General features: G+C 42.8%; 1 protein-coding gene across 12 annotated transcripts in view; it reads left to right on the forward strand.

Moving 5' to 3' along the window:
• CTNNA3 (catenin alpha 3) overlaps window positions 1-23,032 on the forward strand; it is a 591,589-nt gene that overhangs the window by 2,720 nt on the left and 565,837 nt on the right. For 8 of the 12 annotated variants that reach the window (XR_014219667.1, XR_014219668.1, XM_082222366.1 and 5 more), the window contains exons 1-3: window positions 2,453-2,588; window positions 5,356-5,464; window positions 16,107-16,299. Coding sequence is in view for 10 of the 12 variants with exons in the window: in XM_082222366.1 (XP_082078492.1) it covers window positions 5,363-5,464; window positions 16,107-16,299 (295 nt within the window). In the remaining 2 variants the exon portion in view is untranslated. Of the gene's footprint in view, window positions 1-2,248; window positions 2,285-2,452; window positions 2,589-5,355; window positions 5,465-14,758; window positions 14,876-16,106; window positions 16,300-23,032 lie in introns of those variants that run through there. The other 4 variants (XM_082222363.1, XM_082222359.1, XM_082222364.1 and 1 more) reach the window with 4 other exon arrangements.

Raw genomic sequence — 23,032 nt, forward strand, 5'->3', positions numbered from 1 at the left:
CAATTTTGCCTAATATTAGCTTTTTTGCAAAGCAGTTTCCCTTAACAGAATGCACTTGCTATTTTCATGAGTATATACATTTTTATGCATACTTCCCCTTGGTATATGCATCTTTGTACACATTACTTTGGTGAAGAACTGCATTGCAAAATTCAGAGAAGTGTGAATTTTGAAGGATGGCTGTGTTTCATTTTGTAAATTGCTTTGGAAAGTGTGAATTAGGTAGGGTTCCTTTAAATGCAAACTGAATCAAATTTCTCTCCTATCCCTACCAGAGGGTCCTTAGTGGTAGATGATGTCTTCTTTGTTTACCTCTATCTCTATCTTCCCACAGGGCTGTTGTTGGTAGATAGCCTTCTGTGGAGAACCCAAATAAAGTAGTCTCCAAGGTTGTGTTTGCCTTTCTGCCTCTTTCTCTCCTGGAATTTTTCCACAAGGCAGTAGGCGGTAAAAGACCTGTGAAAGGGGAGAGAAAAGTCCAGGTGGTACAGCTCAGATATCTTCCTTTCTCTCCTGGAATCGTTCAACTTGTGGTAGATTTAGCTAGCAGCTGAAATGGTAAAGGCTTAAGAACATAGATTATATGACAAAAGGGCGGCGGGGGAGGGGGAAGGAATTATATTTTTTGCTGAAGTTTAAAGAACAACTTGATAGGTTTTCAAAAATATAAAAATTTGCCATAAAAAGACAGTGTGGAATTCCTCACAAGTGCCACTGAGATCAAGGAGGTTCAAGTGATGAAGGATAAAACACATAAAAGTGTAATCTAGGTCAAAGTAATGTAATTGCTGGTTTCAAAGTAAAAAAAGCTATAATTTTTGGTGAAGGTTGTAAAAGTCTCAGTTAAAGACAGGGCTCTGGAAATGCCATTTTGTTTATTTGGTTTTCGAAAAACAGGAAGGCATAGTTTTTAAGAAATGGTAAACTATCACATATGGTGTCATAGGTCAACTGAGCAGGACATTATGCTGACATTAGCTAGAACAGACATGCTGTTGCTTTAAATTGGCTTAGCTTCATTAAACTCTATAGAACTATAATATTTTATGCCAACTATTTTACAACAGCCAGGTTGCTGTTATGGGAGAATACACCATATTTTCCATTCCAAGAAAAACTGTAAAAATTTCACAGATAACAAGTCTCTTGCATTCTAAACATCTTTCCTGCATAAGGGAAAATTAAAGAAAAAATATAGTCACATTTTTTTGGTGGTGCTTATAAAACATGATTTGTGTTTTATGTATTGCCTCAGTAACAAACAAGAGGCTAACAAATAACATTCCTAGAGTTGTGCTGACATCAACTGATGATGACGACGTGTGAGAAATATAAAATTAAGAGCTAACTGCAACTATAAAACATATCCTCCCAGTAATGACTTCGCAGTGTCTTGGCCTCCTAAGAGATTTGGTGGTTTTATGTGCACTTCTCTTTTACTTTGTGTTACAGCAAGGGTTGCCAATGTGCTGCTCTCCAGCTCATATGGACTACAGCTCCCATCATCCCTCACCATTGATCATGCTGGCAGGAGCTAACGGGAGTACATGACATTGGTGGGGGTTGAGTGGGAAAGGCACCAGTTGTTAGATTGGATTCATTATTCCAATATAGAGCTCTGTTTCCTTCTTGATATAGAATGAAATTCCTACAGCAGGACTACCACCACAGCTGGGTGGAAATTTCAAATGCCTGTGTCTATATCAAGATAGACAGATAGATATTCTAGCTTGGCAAGGAGGACGGGACCCTGAAGCTGAATAGAGAAAACATGAAGATGTCCTGTAAAAGTGAGTGAACAGAGAAGGCTGTTCCACCATCAGTGCTCAAGGTGGAAGAAGTCTGAGGACTCTAAAGGGAAGTGTTGAAATTTCATAGTCATTCATTCCATCATATACAAAGGGGCAGAACCTGCTCTAGATGCCCGCACAAAGGAGAGCAATTAAGTAAAATGACTGTCAGGGTTGAGTTCTGTTTCTTACCAACATACTTCTGTTTGGAAGTGGGTGGAAGACAAAATACATCTTATGAGTCAGATGCAATATTCTGTGGGTTGCCACATGGTGCAGAAAAGAAAAAATAACAACAATAACATTGCAATCCCAGTGCAGTGGGTGAGAACCTTATGAATCCCTTCGCTGTCCTCTTTGAAATTCTGAGTCATTGCTTTGAGGCTGAGACTGGCATTTGACCAAATTGTAGGAGAGAAGAAAGGGGGGGGGACACCAATAATCTGGAAACAAAGACAGTTTTCTCTTGGCAAAACAAGGCATCTTTTATCCAGGTATGTTCCATGTAGACTAGAAGAATTATATTCTTTATTTTTATTTTTTCATTATTTGTCCAAGAGTTTGTATAGTATTGCTCTCTATAGCTTTAAGGAATGCCCATCCCCCCCCCAGAAGTCCCTATGGCCCCGCTGTCACTTACCCTGAAATACACTGCAGCGCTTGTCAAGCTTTCTGTTTGCAGATGTATGATAAGCCAAGTAGTGAGCTATAATAGCTGCACTGAACTTCTAAACTTTGGGAGAATTGCCTAGACATTGGTTCAGCACTTGAACGGCAACTGTTTGTATTCTGAAATAGGTGAGTGTTCTAGCATTGCACCTTTAAAAATCTTTTGTCACAAATTACCATTCAGTTGAGTTCTGTGACTGAAACAGACTGGCTGTTTTTTTTAAGGCAAGTCAGAACATATAGGGCACACATGTACTACTGTCATTAGTTGACAGTACTCCTGTTAAAGTTACAAAAAAATTCAAACTCCTGAAATGTCAGTTTTTGTTCGTTCATTCATTATACAGAAAGAAAAAACCAAAGTGGCTTTACACATTGCTTTGTACTAAAATTCTGTAAGTGTAGTTATTCCATCTAGTTTTGTTAAGAGAAAGATTTATTAGGAATTATGGCACCTAATAATATTCTTTCTGTCTCAAGTGCATACAAAAATATGCTATTAAAATTTAAGATTTTGTATATTCTGTGCAAACTTCACCAAGAAGATTCAAACTCTGAAATCAATAAATTATAGAAATTAGGTATTTCTGAACATAACCTAATTTTGTACAGTTTATTGTACAGCTCTGGTGATCTAGTTAGCTAAGGAACCCAGAATTTATGTGCAAGAATAGTGGGATGATATTGACGAAATATTCAAAATACTGACTTCATATTTCAGTTGTATGCACGCTTGGGAATAAATCCCATTGAAATCAAGAATCATGTGTAGGTTCTGACTATGTGAACATTGGCAAAATATGTGCCTGCCTATAGCACTTGTAATTTGCAGGGCATTGGAAGATGTCAAAAGGTATTCACTACTTTTGGAACATTACTGGAATTGGTTTATAAAACAGAATCTCTCTGGGCCTGAGGTAACACAGATTAAAAACAATTGGGAGCTTTCCACTAATTGCATAGTTATTTTTACATTTTTATATTTAATCAAGGAAGGAAACATAACACATGTTGCATCTCTTTAGTTTTTGTGTCAACTTCCAAGGCACTTTATTAAGCATTCAGTATTAAGACTTTATACTGTATGTTAAGTTATACATTTTGTGTTGATTTATTGTTATGAAAAAGCTCACATTTTATTGAGTTTTCACAGTTTTGCCTTTAAGAAACTAACTGATGTTTTGATGTAATGTACTAGAAAAAAGGTAAAAAAATATACTAGTAGAATTGTGCAACGATGATCCTGAGTAAAGCATGTTTATTCAGAAATAAGCCCAACTTAGTTCAATAGCAGTTACTTCCTAGTAAGCATGCATAGAGTTGTAGAATTACTATATTAACGTCTTTTGTGATGGGCTGACACAAATCCTTTCAAGGCTGTTCTACCCAAATAATTGTGTTTTATATGATGGCCCAGTTATTGATTTTTTGGCTCCAGTTGGAAGAGCAGCCAACTGTGCTAAAGGCTCTGTTTGAGAAATAACACTCTGAAAGAGGTTAGTAAAGGCCATGTCAAATACGTAATCGAGTAGGAGAAAGTCATACATGGCAGTAACTCAGTGATGTTACCCAGCTTTTCTAGGTGTGGATTCACAATCAAATGATAAATAGTTCAATATCTTTGTCTAATGGCACAGGATGTTAACACTTATGAATCCATGTCCAGGAGAATCTGGCAACAGATGTTCCCGTAGTTCAGCATATGAGAAACATATCACATAAGTGAAAGTCTGAGGTGCCATTTTTTGTTAACTGAAGAGGACTGAGCCATATGCTAGTATTTACCAGAAGTGATGCAACACTTGTCTACATGACAAAAATAAATACACCAGCGGGATAAGGAGGCTGCCAGAATCAGAGTATAAAATAATATTGTTGAGATAAGTGAATGAGAGATAAAAGCCATATCTATATATGCTAAACAGGATTTATCCCCAGATATCTCTGAGGTTGCAACATTATGGTTTGTATGTCTTGTGATCCTGTCTGACGTGAATAATTATATTTCTGCATAAGTTTACTTGCTCACCTTATAATTATGTTCTTGCCTCCCATAGTAAGCTGGTTGGAAATAATGTCTGGTTGCAAGCTGGCATCATTGTAGTAATGTTGGGTACTTATATGTGGCAGTATGACTACAGGCTGGTTCAAGCAAGCAAGAAACAGCAGCAGTACTGGGATGGGGTCCCTACTAATGTGAATGGGGCCATAGAAGGACAACACAACAATAGGCATCTACAACTATTTCATAATAGTGTTGTTTGGATTATTTCTAAGGTGTGGTGCAAGGAAGGGCAGCAATTCCAGAGAATGGACCTAGTGCAGATGGAGACATAGTTGGAAAAACCATACATCTACCAGGAGAGATTACAAATAAGGCTACAATCCTAACCCTACTTACTTTGGAGTAAGCCCCACTTACCGCAGGAGGACTTCTTTCTGAGTAGATACAGTTAGGATTGCACTGTAAATCTATTATTTTATAAAGTCTGGAGCTCAGCAATTCTCACTTTGGCTCAAGAATATAATTCTGACACTTGCAAGTTTCCATCTTCTACCTTCTGAAGTTGATGTAGTTGTCCTCTTGTGCTGAAACGTATGCACCTGATCCTATGGCCAGTGGTAGAGCATATTTTTTGCATTCATTCCAGTCATTGTAGACAATACTGAGCTAGATTAACCAGTGGTTATGTATAAGTGTAGTTGAATTCATTTGGAACCCTGATGAATATGTTTTATCTTTTTGATTGTCTTAGCCTTCCTGCTGCTTTCTCATCCTCTCAATCTGGCTATAGCTTGTAAATTTCTTGGCGTAATTAAGCATATATGCTTAGCTCTTTAGATACCATGATTGCTGATATAATTACATAATAAATTATTTTCCTTTTGCTCCCAGGGAAAAAATGTCAGCAGCCATGCCATACATGAAAATGAGAATTGATCCACGGAACCTGCAGATTCAGACACATACTGTGGAGAAGTTACTGGAACCCCTTATTATTCAGGTAAATTAGAAATAGGAAAAGTGTGTAATGGAACTATTAAATGAAACTAGGAAAATTTTGAGATGGTTCATGTGATATTTTATGAGAGTTCAGAAAAATCAGTTGAGCAAAATATTGACTCAGGATAGCTATATATGCATTTTCCACTGCGTAAAGTTTGAACTCATGCCTACCCAAAATAAGGATTATGAACTTAGTGTAAACCACAATTTGTGCACACAGTGAAGACATCTAGGGTTGCCATATTTTGAAGAGCAAAAAAGAGGACACATTTGCCAACTTCTTCCTTTAACTATGGATTGCTGTGACAACTCTCAATTTCCATACCCATGAAAAAGAGGACATGCGGCTAGAATATATGAATGTTTGGGGAGGAGGCTGAACCTCCTCTTTTGGCCTGTTAGAAATCTGTTTCCTACTGAGAACAGTGCAAGGGCTTGGAGGTAGGCAATGACTCACTACATTGTTATAGGAGGTTATAGGAGACCCAAACCTCCTCTCTGCAAAACTATTGAACTGGTATGTGAACAAAAGGCAAGATAGAGGCTTGTGTGTAATTTGTGCTTTCCTCTGTGTATTTGTGACTTCAAGGAGACTTGTGCAATTTTAGGCCTAGACTTTGTCAGAAAGTATGCTTTGCAAATGTTTCAGAACTATGGCCAGAGTTAAGTTTTGAAGTTGACAGGCTCTGGTTTTGGTGTTGGGGATGCATAAAGTGACTTCTGCTGAACTATAGTAATTTAGGTTCAGCAGCTAAGCTGAATCTCTTCTGTTTTGATAGCTCTTTATTCATAAATCTTTAGCCTTCTTACATATTCCTTAGTACTCACACAAAAGCTTGATTTTTCCTGAATCTAAAACTTCCCACTGGCATATTGCAGGGCTGAAGGTCAGGATGACCAATGGAGAGCCAGGCTAAGGACCTCTAAAGCCAGGCTAAGAACCTCTGAAGCCATATTATAGAGCCATCTAAAAAGCTAAAAGCACATTTCTCTTTCTCATGTTTGTCACTTTGCCACCTTTTGCAGAGGCAGCAAGCATGCAAGCTTGTGGGTGCAGCTAGCTTGCCCCTGCAGGAAGTTTGCCAGTTGAGGTTAAGCCATTTCTAAGAAACGACCCCTGACAAGCAGGATGTAGCTAACCGCCAGGGTCCAGATATAACTCTTAGGTGTGAAGTTGCTAAACCACAAGTACTTCCTGGAACTAATAAGGAGGTTAATTAGTTTATAAGCCAGTAGCGCCACCTAGTGGAATAGGCAACTTGGAACCGAAAGGACACACCAATTTATTAATTGGTTGAGCTTTAATGAATATGCATCAATGACCATAGGAAATTGTCAATCATTGGCTAAAGGGATGCCAAGGGGCTGAACTATGCTTTGCAAGAGGGTATATGAGTTAGCTACCCCCAAGGAGGGGGGGCATTCTTCATTTTCCTGAATGCACCCTATTTGCTTTTTGTCTGACAAAAATCCAAATAAAAAAAACTTTTTCTTTAAGAAACTTTGCTGCCTGATTTTTTCATTCCTGGTCTGTATTTCTGAAGTCCCTTTCATTTCTGGTGCCGTGACTCGGATCAGAAGGACTTTAAGTGTCCTCAGAGACCAGGAGGCCGCTCCCTTGCCCTCTGGGCAGTGACGGCGGAGGGCCAACAGACCTCCTGGCTTCCAAGTGCACACCGAACCTTTTCTTCGGAGGGGGACAGAAGGCAACTTGACCCTCTTGCTGTATCCTGGGACAGAGGACAACGGATTTGAAGAGCAGAGGTTGGGAGGACAGGGCAGAGAACAGCCGGCTGGGGTGAGTACATGGCAACAAGCCCTGAGGGGATAGGAAATCCTCCTTTTAATTAAGGAGAAGGGAGGTTCTGATCAAATCTCCAGCGTGGATAGTGGCATTAAGTAGAAGGGTTGACCCCTGAGAACCACCCACGCTTTAGTATTAGGAAAGAGAGAAAGGGGAAACACATGGTGGTTAGTGTATGGTACAACGTCTGGCGAGAGAGGCATTTTGTGCATGTATGTGTGTTACCCCGGGGCATTCCCCTGGGGTCGTAGCAACAAGTACTCCGTTTCCCAGTCGGGCGACCGCACCTGGGCGAGAAAAGTTGCGAAATGAATGTGTGAGTGTTTGGTGTGGGGACGCTGTACAGGGCCATACTGAAAATGGGAGGGGGGAGGCTCGAAAGGCTTGAAAGGTCCAGTAATTCCCCTTCAATACATGTTAAACAACTTCAAGAAAGGATTCAGCGGAGACTATGACATAGACCAGGGGGGGACATCCTGACCAGATCCCCTATATAGACAACTGGCTGAAGGTTGTAGATGACAACCCCCCCCCCCGGTTGAAGAAATGCAGGACTGAACATTGCAAAGTCACTCCCTCATGTCAGGTTTTGGAGAGGGAAGATGTCCAAAAGAAGTGCAGTGTTTATGGAGAAGAGTGTACAGAACAGTAAGCAGTTATTACTGCATTAACAGAGGAAAATAAAAAAAAGACCATGAAACAGGATGCTGCTATAGAATTAATGTAACAGGATCTTGAGCAGACAAATGAAGGACTTAATAGATTAAACACAAGTCATTTAGAAGAGAGGTCTCAACTAATTCAAGACCTCCAGAGGCATGGAAGAGAATTTGACAACCTCAGAGAGGTTTTAGCTGAGAAAGACAAAGGAATTTCTGTTATTATTTCAAATACAAATGTGTATTCTGAGCAGATTAATATTCTGAAATGTCAGATCAAATGCAAAGAGTATGAAATGCAAGACAGGGAAATTGCTGAAGGATGTACGAATCAAAGGTGTGAACAGTGGAGGCAGAAAGCTTTCAGAACTTTCTGAACAGTTAAGTGTAATAAAATCAGAACTGGCTGAGGAAAAAAAAATTTGAAAACACTAGTAAAACAAAAGAGAATGAAGAATTTGTTAGGCAAATCAAAGAGACTAGCCAAACAGTTAAAGATCTTCATTCTGCAATCAATACTTGTGATGTAACTTAAAACAACAAACTCATGGAGTGTGAGTCACAAATTAAATTGCTTAAAGAACAAATAAGTAAATCAGCTAAAAATTTGCAAGAAACAGAAATAGAATGTAAGGAGGGAACAGACCATCTTAAATCCCAGGTTGATGAACATATCTCTGCAAAGGAGAAATTGAACAAGTTACTAAAATTAAAAGAAATACAAAGAACAAAGTTTTGTGAATGAGCTGAAATCAGTGAAAGATTCACACAACCAGTTCACTTTACAAAATGCAAAAAAAGGGATGAAGATTTAGTTAATTTATCCAGACAACTTGCTGAACATACTGACCATCTAGAAATTGTCAGAAGGTCACTGCAAGGAAAGGCAGAGATTGTGATATCCCTAAAAGACAAGCTTAAAGTTGTGGAGCAGCAGGCTTTTGCAAAATCGGGATCCTAGGCTTCAGTATTTTAACAAAACCTCTAAATGAGAATACCAGAGGAAGGGAAAGAGACTCCTTTGAGTGGGGACCGGCCCAACAAGAAGCCTTTGAGACTATCAAGCAATTAGATTCCACAGTGAAAGGCTGGCCACCCTGTCTGTGGGCTGTCACTGCCACCGTCACACTAGTGGAAGAAGCAGACAGGTTCATGTTTGGCCAGGAGATGCATGTGAATGTGCCCCATTCGGTTCTCACCCTTATGGAATATAAGGGGTACACAGGCTGAAACAGGCTTTGCCCAACCCATTGAGAAGTCTGCAGGCGCAGTGGAAGCTTGTGAAGCAGACGTGCCTGATGTTCTAGAGAGACCAAAGGGTCCTAGCCATTTTAAGGGCCAGCCTTGATTCTTGGCTGTTGCCAATATTCCAAGGGAGGAAGCCCTGGGTCGTGTGGCAGGAACTGAAGACAGCATGTCAGGCCACAGTGGCAGCCAGACCAGAAGGGGCTGTGGGACGCCCAGAAAGCCCAGAGGGGGCTAGAGGATGCCCAGAAAAAGTACCAAGGCCAGAGGGGGCTGAGGCTGTTTTGGGAAGTTGTTTCTACGCTTCAATAAATCTGTGTGATGGACTGTGGGCTGGAGAGAGGCTGAGAGAAGGGAAGAGGAAGGCACTTACAAGTTGTTCCTCAGGCAGCAGAGCACCCAGAAGTGGGGGTGCAAGCCAGGCAAGCCGTTCCAAGAGTTCTAAGAAAGCCAAAGTCTCCAAGAGTTGTTTGTGCTCTGAGGCGAAGTCCAACAGCAAAAGGCATTGCCCTGCAATTGGCAGCTGGATGCAAGGCTAACGTCCAGAAGTTGAGACGTTACTGGAAGCAGCATGGGGTCCCGAAGAGATTGCCGTGATGCACTGCAAAGGCCATCGGAGAGGCCAGGACATGGTCACTAGGGGCAACCGGAAGGCAGACAACGCAGCTCGTGAAGCAGCTTTGAAACCTCCACCAGCACTCAACGCAGCCCTCATCCCACAACTCACTCCAGACGATGTGGAACCACGCTACACACCGGAGGAGCAACAGTGGGCACGCCAGGAAGGAGCAACACTCCAGGAGGGATGGTTCCGTCTACCAGAAAACTGTGTGTTTGTGCCCCAACATCTGGCTAGCGTGATTGTGAAGAACTACCACGAGACCACTCATCTAGGGGGTCCAGCTGCCAGAGCACACCTTGGGAGACTTTTCTATATCACTAACCTTTCTCAACTAGTTGCTGCTATATCCCAGGAGTGTGCCCTGTGCGCCAAGAACACCCCCAGACAAGGCCACTTTCCTCCACCGGGTGTACAACACGTGGGCTTTACCCCTATGGAAAGCCTGATTGTGGACTTCACTGAACTACCTCCAGTTAGGGGCATCAAATACCTGCTTGTGTTTGTCTGCACCCTGACGGGTTGGACAGTGGCCTCCCCAGAAGTATTGGCAGTGACAATGGCCCTGCCTCCATTGATGAAGTTGTGCAAGAAGTGTGCAAGGCACTGCAGATAAACTGAAGGCTACACGCAGCCTACAGACCCCAGAGTTCGGGAAAACCTGAACTTATGAATCACACCTTGAAGACCCACTTGGCCAAGCTGACCCAGGAGACGGGACTACACTGGATAGATGTCCTGCCCATTACCTTGTTTCGGATTCGGAGCGCTCCAACCAAGAGACTGAGACTATCACCCTTTGAACTTTTGTATGGCAGACCACCCGCTTTCGTCCGAGACATCCCCGCCAGTTTGGGGCGGGTGGGAGATCACATCACTCAGGAACAAGTGCAATTCCTGTCCCCGTGTGTGTTTGTTTTCCTTTCCAGGTACTACCTCGAGCCTACACTGTGCAGTCTCGCTGAGCCGGTCCACCAGTTCCAGCCGGGTGACAGCGTGGAAGTGCAACCCCCTCATCCCTAAGTGGCGAGGCCCGTATACCGTCCTCCTCTCCATCCCAACTGCGGTGAGAATAGCCGACGTGATTCCCTGGGTGCATCACACGCGTCTGATCATCACCTTGTGTCTGACGCTACCGGAAACGCGTTGGGCCACGGGCAACGAGATCCTGCGACTGATCATCACAAGGACTTTCACAAGGACTTTCCCCTTTTCTCTATTATGTTCTGTGTTGATTTGCTCTATGTCCTATTGCCCTGACCCCACCGAGCCATACCGACCCTATTGGCCTGCGGACCTCTGCTATGACTGGTTCGTCTTGCCAGTGGTAAGAAATGGCGTGCTCATTGGCTATTGGGAACAGGGGTTTGATGAGGTTGCCGTATTGAAACATCCCACTATCCCACTGTGGCTTCTCTTCCACACCACTGTCCAGCGCACATGGGTACTGCTCCTATGGGAAGTTGCAGAGACGGTCGAAATCTATCGAGTTCTGGACCGCTCTTGCTGTTGTGGGGGGGTAACCAACTGTCACTCAGGGGGTAGAACACTGTACCAACCCCATCTGGTAGACCAGGTCCTAATCTTAATGCAAATATTGCAGGGGAGGGAGCCTGAACCAGGTGCGTATTGAAATTGCTGAACAAGTGTCAGTAAATCCTGCAGCCCCACCTGTGGTTGTCGTGGTGGCTCGAGCCTGCCAAAAATCCCAGAATACTGCCTGAACTACTGGGCCTGGTAACTCCACATCTAATACCCTTGAATGTGGTAGGGTATTCTTGTGGCTGCATAAGGGTTGCCACCCCAGGCTTCAGCCTCCATAGGCCCTGGTCAGAGACCACGTAGGTGACCTCCACCCAGTAGGACCAGCCTTTGAACTTTACAGAGTCTATTGCCATCCCTATAACTCCCGAGGCCTAACAGTGTATCAGTGCCAGGCGGCCACTTTTCCTTGTGTAGAGTGGGAACGTTTTGTGTGTAGACGCTGTTCACGCCTCAGTAGGGCCAGGAGTTAGAGGCCCACATGACCTGGCCTTCGTGGGCCCCCATCCCTTTGGCCTGTGGTATTACCCTTTTGTGGTATTTCTGTGTTGGTGGTACAGTTCTTTGTTCTGGGGCACCGAACATCCCTTGAATCAGGATGTGGATCATACCCTGCCTCCGGATGGTTCTCACCTCTCAGATGGCCACAGGGTGGAGGGAGAACACCTTCCTGAACATGACCACAGCTGTGGCCAAGAGCCTGAACAGGTCTGAGTGCTGGGTATGCGTGCGAGGTCAAGATTCTGAACACCACCTACGTGGTTCCCCAGCACCATATTTGAAGACTTGACAGGGTCATAGAGGGAGGCCCGTGTATCCACAGAAGTGTACATTTCCTGGCTCTCTATGATATTGTACCTATAGGTCCATCAAGCGAAAATGGGGAACCGTGACCGGTCAGCATTTTCGTGATGGAAAGGGGGGAATGCAGGGCTGAAGGTCAGGATGACCAATGGAGAGCCAGGCTAAGGACCTCTAAAGCCAGGCTAAGAACCTCTGAAGCCATATTATAGAGCCATCTAAAAAGCTAAAAGCACATTTCTCTTTCTCATGTTTGTCACTTTGCCACCTTTTGCAGAGGCAGCAAGCATGCAAGCTTGTGGGTGCAGCTAGCTTGCCCCTGCAGGAAGTTTGCCAGTTGAGGTTAAGCCATTTCTAAGAAACGACCCCTGACAAGCAGGATGTAGCTAACCGCCAGGGTCCAGATATAACTCTTAGGTGTGAAGTTGCTAAACCACAAGTACTTCCTGGAACTAATAAGGAGGTTAATTAGTTTATAAGCCAGTAGCGCCACCTAGTGGAATAGGCAACTTGGAACCGAAAGGACACACCAATTTATTAATTGGTTGAGCTTTAATGAATATGCATCAATGACCATAGGAAATTGTCAATCATTGGCTAAAGGGATGCCAAGGGGCTGAACTATGCTTTGCAAGAGGGTATATGAGTTAGCTACCCCCAAGGAGGGGGGGCATTCTTCATTTTCCTGAATGCACCCTATTTGCTTTTTGTCTGACAAAAATCCAAATAAAAAAAACTTTTTCTTTAAGAAACTTTGCTGCCTGATTTTTTCATTCCTGGTCTGTATTTCTGAAGTCCCTTTCAATATAGGTAAATCAGTAAGCTAGTTTACACAGATGCCTACCTTCTGATATATTTCAATAATTTCATTCCATTTATTCCATGTGATAACTTTCACAATGGCCTCTACTTGCAGTAAATTATTTCAATTGACTACACGTTTCCCCTGGTAATTGCATTTTCTATTATTGTAACTATATCATATGCCCTTCATCATTTTCTAAATTCTCACTTAGCCAATTCATGAATATTCTCTCTCTCTCTCTCTCTCTCTCTCTCTCTCTCTCTCTCTCTCTCCCCCCCCCTGAGTTGTTTTAGCTTTGTTGTCTGAGCTTCACTTTTTTGTGGTTCTGTGAATGTGATCCAATTTTCTAATCCAATTTTCTAGATCCAATCTGTATAATCCCTGTTCCTTGTTTATTTGTAGGTAAAGATTAATTTTGAAATGTTACTCTCATTTCCTTTTTTACAAGCAGAAAATAAAGTTACAGTATGAAACTAAAGTATAAAGACTATAGAAACTGAACACTAAACTGCTGCCCATTTTATTTGTCTTATTCATCAGTGAGATAAAAGTTTACTTGGTGCTATTGGTGTATAAATGGTTCAGGCAGATAAATAAACTACGTATTAGGCTTGAAGTGACCACTTTGCTTCTTTTGCACTGCCCTTTAACCTAGCCATTTTGAGTCAGAGATTAATACTGTTAGGAGAACTCTCTCCTACTGTTGATATATGTCTCCATTCCATGCAGGTCAACTTGATAATCCAAAAATTCTTGGTGGATTTGTTTTATGGAAGTTTTCTTTCTTTTTCTTTTCCCCAAATTCTGAGCTGTACTTAGTTCTAGTATGACAGGCACTTTTAGCCAGAGTTTTCTGTGTGTACCCCCTAGTTTGTTTTAAATTTTTAAACCGTGATGAATTTGTTGCAAGTTATTTTTCCCTAAATCTAATACTAGTGAATGAGGCATATTTCTCTCAACATCCCTTGTGTTTTCAGACAGATGTATGTGGCCAGCAGGCTGTCTCACTTCTTCTCTTATACTGGGAGTTCTCATACTATGTGTTTTCTCTTGCCCTGAAAGATTGTCTTTGTGTAGAAAGAGGCAGCAGTCAGGCAGGGAACGTGTTTGCAGGGATGAATGTTGGTTGTCCTGTCCTTTTCAGTTTTGATGAAAAAATGCCTCCAGAAACTATAGTAAAATGAAAACTACTCTGACAACTTCCATGGATGTTTGAGTGCCCCAAACCAGAAGGCTGGATCTGCTGCAAACACTGGGCCATCCAGTAATCTTCAAAGGACTCTGGAGAAGTGGCACCGGGGGGGGGGGGAGCTGGAAGAAGAGGCGAGGGGGGCAAGTAGTCCTCCTCCCCACCCCCCTAGCCCCAGCCGCCTTCTTGGTTTGCCACCTGCCTCATTCACTGAAGGGCTGGCTGCGGTGGCGCAAAACGGGCTTCCTCCCCACCCAGAGATAGAGGGCGCTGCACTTAACTTCCCGCGGCTGCTGCCACTGCTGCTGCTTCTTGTGAAGCGGGCAGGCAGAGCGAGCTTGTCCGTTCCACTCTCTGGCCCACAGGAGCACCATGGTGGTGGCAGCGGTGGGAGGAAGAGGCCGAGCGGTGGTGGCTCTGCAAATCAAACACCATGCCTGGTTTACCTCAGCACGGTGCGGGGACATCTCTGCCAGTCAAATGCCGCTGAGGTAAACCAGGTGCGGCATGTGATTTGCAGAGACGTCTCCGCACTGCGCTGAGGTAAACCAGGCATGGTGTTTGATTGGCAGAGCTGCCACCGCTCGGCCTCTTCCTCCCGTCGCCATCGCCGGGAGTCTCGGCTTCGCGGCGGGTTCTTAAATGGCCGGGCTGGCTGGATTTAGGACCCAGACTGGCCTGATCTGGCCCGGGGGCCTTAGTTTGCCGACCCGTGCTTTAAAGCTTCCACAAACCTTACCAAACAGTAAGTACACACTTTTGTAACTGTTATACCGTCATAGACTCATATGTCACATGTTTAATGTTACTAAGTAACTGGGCTTAGATAGTAAAATCTAGATAAAAAAATGGCAGGAGAACAAGGCCCCCCTAGAATATGAGGCCCTAGGCTGCAGCCTGCTCAGCGTATATGTAAATCTGGCACTGTAGCCACTAAGAATGTTTAGTCCACATTGGACTCTGTACACTTATATGTGATATGCCATGCCTAGCTATCAATGTAAATCAGACAAACTTACACTGAAGCAGCTTAAATAAAGGAACTAAAGAAAGTGAAGGAGGTTTTTCAAGGGAGGCAACACTTTTCTTGTCAACGTTTTGTACAAGTTTGTATAGAGCCCAGAAAAATGATACTTGGGCACTGTCAGGGAAGAGTTAGAAGTTTCCAGTTTCCCAGAGGGAGAATGTTTTCCCCAAGGGGGGGGGGAGGAGAGCGGTGAATCTAAGAGAAGAGATCAACAGGAACAACAGGGAGGGACTGGCTGTTCACAGGAAAGGCAAGGGTTAAGTTCTAGCTCAGATTCGGAGGAGGGGAGATACAAGCCAGCTCTAGCCAGGAGGCTAGAAAAAAGAGCGGGAAAGCGAAGGGAAGGGTGCCTTCGCCATTTTGAGAGTGGCTGGTCACAGAGAGGCAGAGCTCAGAAGGTATCTGAAATAAGTGACTCTGAGGAAGAATAGATAAAGATAAGGATCGTTTAAAAGTTTGTTTGTTAATACACAATAAAAAGTTATAAAAGAACAAGAAGCGTTTGTGTGGTGATCTGAAGAGGACAAGGACCAGTCCTGACAGGAACTATCCTGAAAATAGCTTTAATACTGAAAAGCAACTTTCGCTCTATCTCTCTCTGAAAAGCTTATATAAGCAAAGCAAACACTATGATTATATGATGTCTGTTTTAGCACCACTGTTATACCTCTACATATTTTGCGTTTGTGTGACAAAAGCTAGAGGCTGCTTTTGGGGCAGTTAATGAGACGATTTGTGTGTGCTTCATTCTGAGTTTATTTCTTCATACACCATGTGTTGGATATGCTAGTGCTGTGTGCACAAATCATGGATTATGAATTTGATATAAAAATTCCCTTAGAGCTTCATTAGTCAGTTATCTGGGATCATTATTTTCTTAATATATGCTGAAAATTGTAACTGTTTAATTTCAGAGCTGAAAGTACTAAAATGTCTTTTATGTTTTTAGGTTACCACATTAGTGAATTGCCCTCAAAACCCTTCTAATAAGAAAAAAGGATGCTCCAAACGAGCCCGTGTTATCCTTGCTTCTGTGGAAGAAGCCACTTGGAACTTACTGGACAAAGGGGAAAAAATTGCTAAAGAGGCTCCTGTGCTAATGGAGGAACTTAATGCTGCACTTCGTGATGTCCGCAAAGAAAGTAAGTCTGTCATTGCTATAACAATAACATACCTATTTCAAAGAGCAGCTGCATTTTTAAAAAAAGTGCATTTGACTCTATTCTATGAATTTTTTATTATGATTCTTAAAATTGCAACAATCCCCATAGTTTGGAATAATAGGCACATGCCCATTCTGAAACTTATTAAATCATTCTATCTGTTTCCCTTCTCTTCTCAATCTCACTAGAGTTACTGGCAAATCAGCCCTTTCCCTGTGAAATGGAAGACAAGTGTTCTCTAAGGAGATTCATGGGCATCTTTGTGTCTGAGAGATGCATTAGCTGGAATTGATTCATTTTTGTGTTCAGAGAGCATATCAATTGCAGGGAACTCTGGATGGATCACTGGTAACATGTTGAAAAAAGTTGTGTGATTCCTATGAGTTTATATATTGTCCTCAACTTCATAGTGATGGTGATTGCAAAGTGGCACCATCAGAAGGTTGATTTCAGTTTCTTTCTGTTGTGGCTGTCATCATGTACGTACGTTAAGCAGTTCACTACACAAATACAAGGGACGCGGGTGGCGCTGTGGGTAAAACCTCAGTGCCTAGGAATTTGCAAACAGAAACCCCCAAAGTGGCCCATTTACTCCTTTTGCTGCTGTCCTGCTTGGCGTGTGTGTGTGTGTGTGTGTGTGTGTGTGTGGTATATGCCATGGGCATCCCACCCATGAACCATAATTTCCAGACCCGCCCCCCATCTTAAAAAATGTTTTAGCCTTTGTAGAATGCAAAATATGCAAGCACGATTCTTCTCAAAAAAAGGGTGGTGGTAAGAAATTAACCTGCCCCCCCATATAATGAAAAAAATTCTTGCAGATACCCAGATGCCCCTTTTGAGTGACAGTTGTCAAGTTGAGTTACCTATATGTCTATTTGACATAGAGTGAAATGCAGCCTCACCCCACACATAAGTAAGTCCCACTGAGATGTATCTAGCTATGTCCTACAGAGAGTAAACTTATTAAGGGGCCTTAGTTACCATGGCTATCATTTTCCGTGGCTGCACTCTGTGTAAGACTAACATTGTCTAAAACCTGCTGAATGCAATCAATGGGATATTTAACAGGGTGATATTAGACTGAAGCCAGCCTTATAGGGAGATTCTAACCACATCTGTGTAGGAGTAAACCACATTTCATTCAGCCGGGTTTATTCCTAGGAAAGGGGGATTAAGACTGCAGCAGCCCAAGGATTGTATCCAACGAAATTCCAGTCAGAACAGACCCACTGAAATTAATGGGCCTAAATTAAGCATGCTCAGGAACTTCAATGGGTTTACTCTGAGCAGGATTTGTATGAGCGGCAACCCATAGTCTACAGTCCTCATCCACAGGACTAACTTCTGAAGAGACAAGAGTTAGGATTGTGCCTGTTTGTCAAGGAACATGGGAATGGAGAAGGTAATTTCTCTGCAACAACAAAAAGATGCTTGTCTTAGGTTGGGTGTGGGCCATGTAGGTGGAAGGGTTGCCCTGAGGACCTATGTGAGTCTCCTCCCCATCTTTCCCCCTCTGCCTCCCTTTCTCTGCCTTTCAGCCTGCTCAGAGCAAAAAGGCACCTTTTCTCCTGGCCATCCCTTTCCAAGAATGCCAGGGAAGGGTTAAAAAGGCCATGCATTGGGGGAAGCACCCCCTCCCAACAACCTGGAATCAGAGAGGGAGGGGAAGGAGGGAAGTAAAGCTCCATCTCATCCCTCCCAGCCCAGGCCAATGCCAGGTGGGGAAACGAGAAGACTAGATGAGCAAGCTTGGCTCTGTTGGAAGAGGGTGCCAACCTCTGTCGCGTCCCCCCTTGGCAGAGTGGAACCCACTCCCCAGTCAGTCAGGTAGGGAAGAGGGAATTGGGTTAGGCAGGTAGAGGGGCAAATGGCCCTAAGGATGGCTGGAGTGCCCCCGACCAGCTGCTAGGCTAGGAATAACTGGGTGTTTCATTTTTTTCTAATTCCCAACATTCCAGTTATTTATTTAATCTGCAAATAAAGCAGGGGGGCGGAGTCATAGCTCTGTGGCAGAGCATCTGCTTTGATGCAGAAGATCCCAGGTAGAGCTGGAAGTGACTCCTGAAGAGCCACTGCCGGTCAGCGTGGGCAATACTGAGCTAGATGGACCAAGAGTTTGATTTTGCATAATGTGGCTTCCAATGTACCTATGTCTTAAGGGGAGGGTCATAGTTCAGTGGTTAGAATACCTTGCACCTGAGTTTTCCTCCCTGGCATCTACATGTACGGCTAGGAATCTCCCCTGCCTGAATCCCTGGAGAGCTGCTGCCAGTCAGTGTAGGCAGTACTGAGCTAGATGGACTAATGGTTTGACTTGGGAAAAGACATCTTTCCAGTAACACAGTCCTTATTTATTTTCTTTATTTACTGCGTTTATACTCCTCCATTTCCCCCAAGGTGTCCAAGGCAGTAAACACGCTTTTCATTTCATCTTTGTAACAACTTTGCAAGGTAGGCAAGGCTGAGAGAGAACAGCTGGTCCAAGGTCGTGCAATGAGCTTCTTGGCTGAGTGGGGATTTGAATCTGGGTCTCTGGTCCTAGCCCAACATTCTTAACTGCTATACTTCCCTGGCTCTCTTATTTGCTTAATCCTATTTTTTTCCATAAAGGAGAATCCTCCGCCCCCCCCCCTGAGCATTATATAGGACAACCTCCTATACAATGCCAGTTTAACCGGGGACACATGACCTGAGGAAATATTACTTTTATAGAGGGATAACTTAACCAGAGTTGGATCACTGGCCTACCTAGCTCCATAGTGTCTACACTGACTGACAACAGCCCTCTGGGATTTTTACACGGTCCTATCCCAGCACACCTGGAGATGCCAGGGGCTGAACCAGGGATCTTCCACATGTCAAGCAGATGTTCAGCCACTCACACCAGTTCTAGACCACACATTTAAAGCACGTGGCTTCCTCTAAAGTATCCTGGGAACTGTAGCTCTGTGAGTGGGAAGCTACAGTTTCCAGGATTCTCTGGGGGAAATCATGTGCTTTAAATCATGTGTGTTGAATGTATGATGTGAGAAATGGGGTGTGTGTGTGTGTGCTATAAAATAACTTCGAGGTGACAGAATAAGCAATAATGGGTTTAAAAAGGTGAAGGGAGAGTGGGCAGGTTCATAAATGAACAGTAAATATGGGTAGTGGAGAGAAAAGCTTGTTGGCAGCAAATGATACAGACTGGTAGTTACTGCACTCAATTCTCCCATTTCTGCAACATCTTCTGTTTTGTATAATTACTTGTTTAAGGTAGGGCTCATCCACACCTCAGTTTGCCCTACCGCTTTCCCCTGGGAAAACCCACAATTTAGTGTTGAATTGGAGCAAACAGCAGTCATGTTTTACGTGGATTGACTTTGTTATGATTTAGCACTAAAGAGCAGGTTTTCTGGGCGAAAGTGGCGGGGCAAAGGCAAAACTGCTCTGACCCCTGTTTTCTGTGTAGAAGTGTAGATGAACCCTTGGTTTGGAGGACTAAAGTCACATGTTGTATGGGGACATTTAACTAGCCCTCCTTTCTCAGCCTTTTTTCTATCTTCAAAAATAGCTTTGGTGAACAATCAACATGCCTATGTGCATTGTTCATCTTCATACTTTATTAATTTGGCACTGACCCTGTGGGATGTCCTCCCCCTTGTCATCTGTGAGGTATCAACTGTGGAATATTTCAAATGTCTTTTAAAACATTTTTTGTTTACTCAGGTTTTCCCTGATAGTTGAAACATTTTTTTCAGATTGCACTGCACAGTTTTGTGTTTTTATATTTTGGTAATATGTCTCTTTTATATTTTAGTTGTGTTTTTATTATTGTACATTTTCTCATGAACCACTACAAGTTTTTCTTTAAAATGTTAAGTAAATTAAGTAAATTAATCCCCTGAGCTGACAACTTCATCATCTTGTTGCAAGGTCTCCCCCCTTGGCCAGCATTCTGCTTCAAAACATATCAGAATGGCCTTAGGTCCGTGACTGCAATTGCATAAATTCAGAGGACAGAACAATCATATTAGCACAATCAGTGTTGAATTCTACCCATGGTGTGTTACTCCCTTTCTCTTACCTTTTGTCTTCCCACCTCATCTGTATTTTTAATATCCAGTCTCTTTTAAGCATTTTCAATCCTTGGGATAACCCAAGTATGCTGATACCTCTCTCTTCTGCATGAGTGGTGGGGATTTTAGCACAGGAACACATAAATCAGTATTTGAAGGAACGAGTGAGGCCCTGTATCAAAATATCACAGTGTGGAGTGCTTTGGTTCAGGGTTTCAACCACTTTGTTCTATCCAATACCCCTTATTTTTTCATTCTCCACCTCCCCTCCCCAAATTTAATCAACATTCTGTGCCCACTGAGAATCCTCAGTTCTCATTGGTCTCGTCCTCATCAATTTAAAATTTGGGAGGATGGCATGGGCATGTTTGTGCTCAGTGCCAGCTCCAATTAAAATCTTGGGTGCTTCCAGTGTTTTCTATTGACGGCTCTTCATCCCATCCTTGGGGAGATTTAAAAATAGTTTCTTAGTGTGAACCAGGAAGATATCTCTCCAGATGAATGAGAAGACTATTCCTTCCCTTTTTTTGTATGTGTCGTCTCCTCTAGCCATTCTTCCAACCATTTACAGTATCACATTCCCCACTTTCTGTGCCAATCCCTTTGCAGTCATTGACCATTCCACTCCATTTCATTTCATTCCATTCCCACTCCTGCTCTTTTGTCAGGTTTCTTCCTTCCCCTTACACACTCAACATTTTGTGCCATTGAGTTATTATGGGGTTGTTCCCCACTTCATCACACTTCCCCTCCCCTGTTTAAAAACTACAAATCATATATACTTCACTTTATATAGGTAATACAAAACTCATTTTCTACTCATCACAAGGATTCATTTTTTAAAAGGTTGTGTAGCATTTTGGACTCTATGTCATAGTGAAATTTACAAAATTTACTTTTTCATAGATCCATTAGCATTCATTTCCCTTGCTTTCTCAAAAGCCAAGTAATCTTAGACCACAAAGTACCCTTTTCCCCCCAAATACTAGTCTTATATACCACAAGTGTCTTAGAAAAAGTGGAACATCCTGTTTGTCCTTGTGGGAGCATGGCAGCCATTTCACCCTGAGATTTTGTCTTGAAAAGAGCATTTTTAATGGCCCTAATTTGGCCTAAACTTGTCCTATACTGCTACTTATCTTTGGAGTTCGCTTCTAAGACCTGGCTATATGAAACCCTTAGTGCAGTTCCAATTACCCCTCACCACTGGTCCTGCTAACCAGGGACGATGGGAGTGTTAGTCCAAAAACAGCTGGAGACCCAAGTTTGGGAGACCCTGCTCCTAGTGCCTTTGCCTTACTTAGAGATGACAAATTAGAAAGTGAAATATTTATGCTTCTATGAACGAAATGCTTCTTTACAGCCTTACCAGTGGCGTAGCGTGGGTTGTCAGCACCCGGGGCAAGGCAAGTAATTTGCGCCCCCTAACCCGTGGATTTGCGCCCCCTAACCTGTGGATTTGCGCCCCCTAACCCCCAGATGTTGCGCCCGGTGCGGCCGACCCCCCCTGCACCCCCCACGCTATGCCACTGAGCCTTACAAAAGTTTATTAACAGGATTTTATGTGTTCTTTATAAATTCAAACCCCATTCTTCTGACACATGAAATCCTGTGTGTGGTATGATTCAAAAGCAGGTGGGAAGAAAAAGACTTGTAACAGAAAAAAAGGAACTATTTCTGTAGTGGGAGTTTTCAAACTATTAATATCAAACTATAATTTAATTAACAGAATGTTAGTGAGGCTGATATTTAATTATTGTAAAACTAGGACAACAATGTAACATATTCCTAGGATAATCATTTGTGCATTTCATCCCTTTCCCTCCTCCCCCAGACAGAAGTGGTTCAGACATAGCTCAAATGCTTGATATCTATTCCCATTACTTACAGCCTATATATGGTATTGAAGGCAACAGCTGCAGCTTGTATTATTTCCGTCTATTGCCTTGTCAGTGTTGCATGCAGTTATAGTTGCTATCACATCTCAAGTGAACGCCTAGATAAACTTTAGCTCACAAATACCACAATCACTATGAAACAAATATAGGTTGCTTCAGATACTGTTTGTTCTCAAGCCAAAAGGAAATCGGAAGATATGGATTTGACATTCTTAATTTGCTGATGTAATTTTCTCATATCAGGAAACAGTATATAAGGAAATACTCACTGAATCTAATTGTAGAATGCAATTCTTTCATACTATTTTGTGGGACGCTGCTTCCCGATTTATGATGATGCTTGTCTTTGTATCCTGCAGCCCCATCCTATTGGCTCCTCTTGCTTCTGCAATGGAAATGCTAGCAGAAGCTAAGGGACTCTGGAACCTATAGTTGCTTAGAGAGCATGTTACACAGAGATGTATAATTCTCTTTAGTTCTCAAGCTACAAGTCTTAGTTTCTTGTACAAATTCCCTTGCTATCTGTTTTAGAGAAGAACCTGGGCCAGCAGTTTGATGACTGAAATGCTGCATGTTTGCCACTGCATGCTGCTTCTATTTGCCTTTAGTAAATATCAAAAGGTTGTACAAGTTGTGGGCACATGTTAAAGATAGTTTTGGTAGTCAGTGGTCAGCAATAGCAATTTTAGGACAAATCTGCCTGTTCTCTTTTCGGATTAATTGCTACTTGGTATCATTTACTGTTTGCCTAAA

This window comes from Podarcis vaucheri (assembly GCF_965113315.1).
Source record: "Podarcis vaucheri genome assembly, chromosome: 5".
Taxonomy (NCBI): Eukaryota; Metazoa; Chordata; class Lepidosauria; order Squamata; family Lacertidae; genus Podarcis; species Podarcis vaucheri.